Source organism: Papaver somniferum, chromosome 10 (genome assembly GCF_003573695.1).
Source record: "Papaver somniferum cultivar HN1 chromosome 10, ASM357369v1, whole genome shotgun sequence".
NCBI lineage: Eukaryota > Viridiplantae > Streptophyta > Magnoliopsida > Ranunculales > Papaveraceae > Papaver > Papaver somniferum.
Window position 1 is genome coordinate 26,764,870 of NC_039367.1, and position 10,351 is coordinate 26,775,220.

A 10,351-nucleotide genomic window follows, 5' to 3' on the forward strand; every position below is an offset into this window, starting at 1 on the left:
AGAAGTGGATCAAGGAAAGATCAATACTGCGGAATACTCAAAAGTTCATTCTATCTTTTATCAATATTTGCATAATGACATAATAGACTTAACTTTTGACATACATGGGACAATCATAGTTCATGGACGTAAACACACATATCCCATAATATTTTTTGCAATATATTATTAGAGCACTGCTCGATCGAACTCGCAAGCGTTGCTATCTCAAGCTTGTTGTCAAGTTTAGTTGCCAAAACTATAAGTCTTGGTTTCTAGTCTACTTATAGCTAAGTCTTAGATTAGGATAGAAATTTTAGTTGAGCATTAGACTTCATGGCGTTCATCGATTGAAGATGAAGGACTACTAAGGGGAGCTTATGGAACTTCATCAACAAAAGACATGTAGAGACTTGAACTCATCTATCACTCAAAAGTTTATCTACTCAATCTCCTATTTGAGACAAAAGTCGTATAGCTATATAAACTTCAATTATACACATTTGATATTTCGAGCTGAGTTTAACTCGCTTACATATTTCTCGAAATATGTGTTGGTAAGCTTTCGCTTTAACCAAGTTCATCTTATATTCTTGACGAAAGTCAAAAGATGATCATGTGAAAATAACCTCGTAACATCTTACATGAGTTATGTGAGACAATCATTTGATGTAGACTCGGAAAGTTTCGTATTGATCATTCGATCACTTGAAAATTGCTTTGAAGCTAATAGTTTGTGTGAGACAGTTATTGTCGTCTTCCGAGAATGTTCCAATGTTTGAATAAGAGTTTAGAACAATTGGATATAGGCATAGTATGTGTACTTTCATATGTGTAATCCAAGTCCGGGAACCATGGTATGCATACCCGTATGCTTACTGTTTGGTTTGTCAAGGTCCGGGACTTTACTGAGTTTGGTGGTATGCATACCCGTTCGCATACTGGCGAACCCAAACTTAGTCCGGCCATTTAGGTATGCATACCCGTTTGCATACTTGAGTGGGTAATGTTCTAAAATCGGTTTGTTCATGAACTAATACATTTATATAATAAGGAATGCAATCTTTTGCAAACAGTGAATATAATGTTCATGACTTGATTCGAGTGAATCAAAATCGATTTTGCATCAATTGTGTCTGTATACTTCTATGAGAATATAAACAATTGAACAACTCTAGAACTAGTTTCATTTAAGTCATTTGAACTAGTTATGGTTAAGATGAATATGGTTGTGTTGATGGTAGTTTTTAGTTCAGGGATAAAGTTATAAATTTCCCGTATTTAATATATTGTCACTCTGCAAAGATACAAAGCCATGTAAAAGTGATGAGTGTCCAACCTCTTCACTGGCGCATTTATTGAGCAATTAAATATATTCACATGAAATTTACCCAGAATGGTGCATGTAGAAACAATCCCAGATGTTATGTAAATTTTGGCACCTTGCCTGTATTATTCAGTTAATATAAGTTTCTTTGAACGCTTTTTGTGCTGTGTTCCCCGGCTGAACCCTTAATATTGATATGGCATGACAATTTGTGTTCACTCGCAGCAGAGTAGCACGAATTTCCAAGTATCAAGGTTAAGGTCCTTGCATAACGTATTCAAACGGAAAGCATACTGCTCTCTGGCAATGAACTTAAAGAACTCTGTGTCAACACATAGAATTTAATCAATTTTGTGATAATTCACAAGATTTAGATATTACCCTTACTAATTTGCAAAAATTAGGGTTTTGCGCCCTGCAGAATATTAGACCTTTCCTGTCGAAATTAAGCCTAGGCGAACTAGGCAATTAATCCTCCATGGATTAGTAGGTGCAAAATCCTACCCACAATTAGAAAACAAGGAATAAAGGAGCCGCGGAATAGGAGCAACAACAAAAGGAGGTGTGGCCATGCCACAGGCCAGCCGGCGCCACTTCCAAGTGGCCACACCCCATGCTGCTCGAACCGGCCCCTATTCCCGCCACACGCACATGAGTTGTGGTTGGGCCCATACTTGTCGGCCCTATTTCCCATGGACTAATCAGGTCGCTTTAAATCCACCACACGCACAATAGAAGTGTGGCCACACTCATACTTGGTCGGCCCTCTTTTAATCGACCAATCAGGTCACTCTAAACCTGCCACAGTATTAAAAGAGGCAATGTTGCGCCAGATAATCACAATGCCAAATTGGCTTTCCAAAAGTTGCGCCAATACGCTAATTAGCATGCCAACATGTAAAACATGCATGCCAAACGTGTCGTTCCGCTCCGGCATGCCAGTGACATGCCGAACATGTCATGCCTCGCCAAAACACTAATTGGCATGCCAAACATGCCGAACATGCCACTTTTCCACAGAAGCATGCCGAACGTGGAAACGTACCATAAATAGCGCGCCAACGTGCTAACCCACCTCTTGTTCATGGAAAAACGCCATAACATATTCCAATTAGGGTATTCCAAACACGGCTCTGCCTTAGCGGCATTGGTCGAAACCCTAATTTCCAGTTGCGGCCCAATTACGCCATTTTGGCCCCACAACATGCCACGAGCCATGTGGGACCCCCCAAACCCTAAAAATGGCGCCATTCTATAACCACCCGTGGCCATCCTTGTGGCTGTGGTTATTCCCATGTTATGGCTTGCCATAATTCCTTTAATTTTGCCATGACGCCGATTGCATAAGACGCCACCGTGCCGCGGCCATGCCACACGCGCTAATTAGGGTTTCGATATGCCAAACCCTAATTTATCTAAAGTTGCCACGCCAACTAAATCAGGTAATTCTCATAAGTCCTTAAAGTTTGATGTAACAACATGGCCAATGTTGCCGGAACCATATTTGGGTCTAACACCAATATTCTAAAATAGCTTCCATGGCTACGCCAGGCGCTACTGTGCCACGGCTATGCCATTGGCGTATGCCAATAACGCCACTGTGCTACCATCAGGCGCCAACAAAATTTGGCCATAATCAATGGCCACCCTTTCTCATGAGTTACAATCTCATCCGTCCAAATTCGCCACAGAATTGTCAGGCTTATGGCAAGTTTTGGGCGACCAACCAAGACAAACCAAATAGCATCACGTGTTATTCTCCTGTGGCAAGTCTCCTGACTTTGACTTTCCACACATAGCAATCTGCTACACATTTTCCACGAAAACACTCGAGACATCAAACATGTCACAAACTGGGGGATGCTCATCAGGGTACTGGTCTGGCGGTTTACAGCGTGTGGCGTCCAACATGCCCATTATAATAAAGTGTCAGAAAGCAGGGCAGTTAGTGGCAATAAGAAGTAGTGGGTGTAAACTAACCAGTTTCCTACATGGTGGGAACGTGGTCTCTGGCATTTACACATAATCCCACTTCTCCATTACTCAATCACTCCCACTTTCTACGAGATCAGGGTGCGTTCAATATGACTTGTATAAATAGTTTTTACCTATTTCCACAAAACAACAGTTTGGTGAAAAACAACACAATATCCAGAAAACACCAAAGAACTGATAGCTTACATCCCACAAGCCAGTTCAAAATTCTGATACAAGTCATAAAATAGACACACCTTCAGAATTAACCATTCCGATCTCAACACCTTCTTCGCTTTCCTCCCTAAGACCAACCCATCTCCTTCACTTTGTGAACGCAGCAAGACTGGAACGACCATTTCTTGGTTTAGGCCAGGATTGTACAGATTGATCTCTCGAATCTAAAGTACTCTCGTGCAGTTCATTTGTTTAAGGTTTAGGCTCGTTTTTCATCCATAAACCCAAATTTACCAAAACCGGTAGAAACAGTTTTTACCCACAAACAATTGGCGACCACAGTGGGAGATTAATCTCTCGGTTCCAATACCAATTTCCAATTTAATTCTTCAATCTCAATTTCAAGATGATAGAGCTTAGGTCCGGGTCAGCAACAAACCCTGATGCCACCGGCGCTGAAAACACCCTTGATATCAACGTTCCTTCCAGTGACATCAATGTACCACCTGTCAGCATGATCAACACCCGCGGCGCCGTGGACTCTACCACCAACACCAACGGCATAGGAGACGTTCCCTTAGGTGTTACACCTCCGATCACCAGATCCAGAGCCGCTGCCGTCACCCCCATTGTTTCTTCAAGTGTGACGCCCCCCAGTTGTCACCAGAGTTGTTGTCACTCCACCATCAGGACGAGAGATCGGAGGATCCATAGGAAGCCAACCCCCTATTACCATTGTTGATTTGATGGAAAGACTATAAGTTCTTGCTAAGGCTCAGACGGACATGGCCACAACTCAAAAGGAGCGAAACAATGAACATCCGAATAATTAGTCAAGGGATTCAGAATTCGGGCGTTAGATTGTCATAAACCAAATGTGACTGAACATCAATTGGTGGAGTTATGCATTAATGCTTTCTGGGGGACTCTGTTCACAAAACCATGTAATCTATGATGGAGCAAGTGTGTGATATTCTCTATTTCTCCAAGGTACAGCGCCGAGATATATTTTCGGTCCTCAACCGTATTGAATTGGTGCTTTGACCTTTGCTCCATAATCACCTTCAACGTTCTCTCCAGAAGTCGTCGCTTCAACGTTCTCTCCAGAAGTCGTCGCTTCAACGTCTCTCCAGAAGCCGCTCCGCTTCAACGTTTCGCTCCAGGAGCCGCTTCAACTTTTCGCTCCAGAAGCTGCTCCTCTTCAACGTTTCGCTCCAGAAGCCGCCACTCCTTCCTTCCAAGGTTCGTTCCTGTAGCCGCCACTCCTCCCTGTTAAGGATTGTGATCGCCGCCAGCCAAGTCTCTTCTAATCGCAGCTGCTGCCAAGAACCACTGCTGCTCGTTTATTTATACCATCCAGAGCTTCACCATATCAACAACCACTACAAAGAATACTTCGTCCATATGATGTTCCAAGCATCTCATCCAGGAGAGTACAATAAGCTTGTATCAAATCACAAAGGCGTGGATTCAAGGAGGTGCAATCAAAGTAAGATACACTTGGGGACTGAAGCCTCCTTCAAGTTTAGAAGTTTAAATGCAGTCACCTCCTTACTAGCGAATGCAATGGAAGCAAATCTTCCACGAGAAAATAAGCTCAGGACAACTACACATGGGGACTTCTGTCACGCTGCTTACTCACGGGAGAGCTTGATACACCTAAAGCCCAATCATGCACGAAGGACATGCCTAGCAGAAACAGAGCTAAGTAACTATCCTTAAGCTATTTTTTTATATCTATTAGGCATATCAAATAAATTTTAAATCTCTTAATGTTGAGACGTGAAAATTCCTCAACACTCACCACTGTGTTACCAGGCAAACTGCCTCAACACATTTTTCCTCTTAGTGTTGAGACGTGTAAATTCCTCAACACTCACTACTGTGTTGCCAGGCATTCTGCCTCAACACACCTTTCCTCTTAGTGTTGAGACGTGTAAGTTCTTCAACACTCACTAATGTGTTGCTATGCATGCTTCCTCAGCACATCCTTCCTCTTAGTGTTGAGACGCGTAAATTCCTCAACACTCACTACTGTGTTTCCAGGCATGCTGCCTTAACACATCCTTCCTCTTAGTGTTGAGACGTGTAAATTCCTCAACACTCACTACTGTGTTTCCAGGCATGCTGCCTCAACACACCTTTCCTCTTAGTGTTGAGACGTGTAAATTCCTCAATAATCACTATTGTGTTGCCAGGCATGCTGCCTCAACCCACCTTTCCTCTTAGTGTTGAGAGGTGTAAATTCCTCAACACTCACTACTGTTTTGCTAGGCATGCTTCCTCAACACATCTTTCCTCTTAGTGTTGAGACGTGTAAATTCCTCAACACTCACTACTGTGTTGCCAGGCATGATGCCTCAACACACCTTTTCTCTTAGTGTTGAGACGTGCAAATTCCTCAACACTCACCATTGTGTTGCTAGGCATGCTTCCTCAACACATCCTTACTCTTAGTGTTGAGACGTGAAATTCCTCAACACTCACTACTGTGTTTCCAGGCATGCTGCCTCAACACAGCTTTCCTCTTAGTGTTGAGACGTGTAAATTCCCCAACACTCACTACTGTGTTGCTAGGCATGCTTCCTCAACACATCCTTCCTCTTAGTGTTGAAATGTGTAAATCCCTCAACACTCACTACTATGTTGCCAGGCATGCTGCCTCGACACACCTTTCCTCTTAGTGTTGAGACGTGTAAATTCCTCAACACTCACCACTGTGTTTCCAGACAAACTTCTTCAACACATTTTTCCTCTTAGTGTTAAGACGTTCAAACTCCTCAACAGTCACCACTGTGTTGTCAGGCAAAATGCCTCAAAAAAAATTTCCTCTTAGTGTTGAGACGTTCAAACTCCTCAACACTCACCATTGTGTTGCAAGGAAAACTTCCTCAACACATTTTTCCTCTTGGTGTTGAGACGTGAAAATTCCTTAACACTCACTACTATGTTGCCAGGCAAACTGCCTCAACATATTTTTCCTCTTAGCGTTGAGACGTTCAAACTCCTCAACACTCACCACTGTGTTGCCAGATAACTGCCTCAACACATTTTTCCTCTTAGTGTTGAGACGTTAAAACTCCTCAACACTCACCATTGTGTTGCCAGGCAAAATTCCTCAACACATTTTTCCTCTTAGTGTTGAGACGTTCAAACTCCTCAACACTCACCATTGTGTTGCCAGGAAAACTGCCTCAACACATTTGTCTTCTTAGTGTTGATACGTTCAAACTCCTCAATACTCACCATTGTGTTGCCAGGAAAACTGTCTCAACACATTTTTTCCTCTTAGTGTTGAGACGTTCAAACTCCTCAACACTCACCACTGTGTTGCCAGAAAAAATGCATCAACACATTTTTACTCTTAGTGTTGATACGTTCAAACTCCTCAACACTCACCATTATGTTGCCAGGAAAACTTCCTCAATACATTTTCCTCTTAGTGTTGAGACTTTAAAACTCCTCAACGCTGTGTTGCCAGGCAAACTGCTTCAACACATTTTTCCTCTTAGTGTTGAGACGTTCAAACTCCTCAACACTCACTACTGTGTTGTCAGACAACTTGCCTCAACATATCCTTCCTCTTACTGTTGATACGTTCATATTCCTCAACACTCACTACTGTGTTGTCAGGAAACTTGCCTCAACACATCTTTCCTCTTATAGCGCGTTTGGTTCAAGTTTTTGGGAGTCTAGGAATACAATTACAAGGTAATCCAATTCCAGGAATTGGATTCCTAAGAATGAGATTCCTAATTCAAATATTATTGTTTGGTTGACATAATCCTATTACAGGGTAATCAATAAATGCCAAATCACTTTACTACCCTTCCTTCCCTTTGAAACTTTGATAGCTAAGAACAAACCAATTCTAAAAGTTTGAATTTCAAATTTATAAACAAGTTGTAATACTAAAACATATGTTGTATAGTCACAACTGTCGTCATAAGCAAGGACTGAAAAGTAATGAAAACAACTGTCATCACAATCATAAAACTGTTGTCATTCTCTGACCAAAAACAACAAGGACTGAAAAGTACTGTTTCTACTAGTTCCTCCTAACATCACTCACAAACATAAGCTACATTATTTAAGAATCTTGTTCTTCACATAGTTGGATCGTTTTTCTTCCCCCATGCCGAAGAAAACCTTTGTTTTTGTAGATGAATCGAGAATAATAGATGCGGCATCTATCACCTCATCTTCAGTGAGGCCATCTATCTTATTCAACTCCTCAAACAAGCGTTTATTGACATCGGCTTCTTGAGTAAGGGACACACGAACCGCTTCAAAGTGATCAAGTGTACCCGTCACAAATTTGCTAAACGAATTAGCCATCAAACTAAGGCCATTTGAATCTCCACTTGATTCACCGGATACAATGTCAAAGGATGATGAACGTACCCTTTTCCTTCTACCTTTACCACTGTTTGACTCGGACTGATTACTTTGTTGTTGATCATTTTCTTCTTCCTTTTCTTGTTTGCCTTCTTTCTCGATCTCTTCTAGCTCTTCAGCAAGTGAAGCAGCCCCTTTACCATTTGCCCTATCTTTAGCAAATATCTCAACTAATGCATCTAAATGAGGGATACTTTCCCATACAGTCCCTTTGCATTTGTATGAGACTGCAAGAACAAAAGCGAAAAACAAAAACTTGTTACCAGACTAGGTGACAAACAAAAACTTACTCATACATGAATCCAACAACATACATAAAACCACCACAGATTCATACACATCTACATTCATTAAACCATTATATAATCTACTCCAGAACAACTTAGATACTAACTCAGAACTTACTAAACTGTAATTACCATTGCATAACAACACAGATTACATTTATACAGGACATGTGCTACTTATACAGGACCTAACAGTTGAAAATGTTCCACGCTTTATCTGGAGGAGGGTACAAAAACTGGACCTAACAGTTGATTACAGGACATGTGCTACTTATACTAACATGCTGCTTTAGTTATTATGGATTAGATGTTATGAAATAAGAAGAAAACAGTCTCTGACATATAGTTTAACATGAATGAATAACTCAGTAGTTTCGAAAATACCTTAGCCCAGTCATCAAATAAACTTTTTTCGCACACAAGCTTGTTGTTGATATAATAAAATTCAAAACCACTGCCAATAGTTACCATTTCATTGATGGCCATCGCATGTTTCTTCAAAGTCTTGATTCTAGAATCGATGTTGGTAGTAGTTAACCCACAAGTTGGTAGTTTCTCAGTTAGTTTCTGCTCAATAACTTTCAAGTAGCCCGATTTAAATCCGGTATCACTTTTCCACTTGCCATCGAGCGTAAGTTCCGTCAATATATCAACCAATACGTTATCTTTAGCTTCTACCCAACTCCGATGAGGTGCCATTACTTTCCTGTTTACAAGCATTCATACAAAATAAGTTAACAATTATAAGTTGTACGAATGTATTCCAAACACATGAGAAAATGAAGCAATACTGAAAAATGGAAGAAAAATATACCTCAAATATCACCTTGTTTTTGTAACAAAAAAGGGAAAGCATAAATGAGATTCACAATTATAAAATAATGAAGTATGAAATAAAATAGACTAATACAGGAAAATCAAAGTAACAAACGAAATCCTTGTTTTTCAAACATAAATCCTTATAACTGCAATGGAGTTCAATAAACATACAGTAACAAACGAAAGTTATTAAAAAGTAGACTAATACAGGAAAATCAAAGTTTTTTAACTAACTACGCGTCTACGTGCAGTCCATCTTTCCCACATTTGATCAGCTAACTCTTTCCTCTGAACAGCCCAATAATCTGAGGAATCAACAAATTCTATCATTCGACTTTCTTGAGGAGAAACTAAATTAACTGTTCCATCTTCATAATTGTCTTCCTCTAGAAATTCATCCATAGGCATTTCTTTCCTAATAAGGTTATGGATTAAACAACAAGCCATGATAAAACGACAATGTATGTTTACTGGATACCATGAAGGACTCCGAAGTATTGCCCATCTCATTTTCAACAATCCAAAAACGCGTTCAATCACATTCCTAGCCCTACAATGTTTCATATTGAATAGTTCTTCAGCTGTCCTTGGTTCTAAACGACCTTGCCCCCATTCCTTTAAATGATAACGTTGACCTCTAAAAGGCACAAGAAATCCTCCACTATTCGGATAACCGGCATCGACAAGGTAATAGTAACCTAGACAAGTCAGCATGCAAAACCATCATTATCTCACTACAGAACACTAGAAACACCCATTAATCCACGGATTTAAGTTTTAATACACTAATGAACTTACCTTGTGGAACTTCTAAGCCATTCTTTTTGTATATTGCTTCTCTAGGAACACGAGAATCGGCAGCTGAACCTTCCCAGCCAGGATACACATATATAACCTCCAAGTTATGGGAGCATACACATAATACATTAGTTGCAATCGAGCTCTTCCTTGTACGATACCTAGGAGTTCATACCTTGAAGCAATTCCATCTCTCATCAACAGAACTTGTAGCCACTGCAACTGGTTGTTTAAGCAACTCCCCTTGAAGTCTAATAACTCCTTTCAATACCGTGTTTACATATATGCTAATGGTTTCTCCAGATCGCTTGAACATAAACCCTACAACTCTATTCTTATGGTGATGTGCAATTACATACAAAAATACCGCAACCATTTCTTCAACATCAGAATTCCTATTATCTTCTAGTCAGCTTATTGTGGACAGCTTATGGCAAAGCATTCGAAAAGTACGTCTATCGAGGCGAAGTTGCGATTTACAATTTGTGTCGCTTTTGTAAACTAAATCTTGCATCACCCACAGTCGTACAGTAGTCATTTCAAAACGATCATTTGATCTTAACACGCAACTTTGATAACGCAGAACATATGA

General features: G+C 40.5%; 1 protein-coding gene across 1 annotated transcript; it reads right to left on the reverse strand.

Annotated features, from left to right (window-relative positions):
- Nucleotides 1-7,543: 7,543 nt before the first annotated feature.
- LOC113315431 lies at nt 7,544-10,135 on the reverse strand. The gene is made up of 6 exons (XM_026563707.1): nt 9,935-10,135; nt 9,760-9,856; nt 9,227-9,659; nt 8,611-8,848; nt 8,193-8,196; nt 7,544-8,082 (listed from the first exon to the last, which is right to left on the reverse strand). Exons 1-6 carry the CDS (start codon nt 10,133-10,135, stop codon nt 7,544-7,546), a joined length of 1,512 nt encoding a protein of 503 aa, XP_026419492.1.
- Between the last annotated feature and the right edge of the window lie 216 nt (nt 10,136-10,351).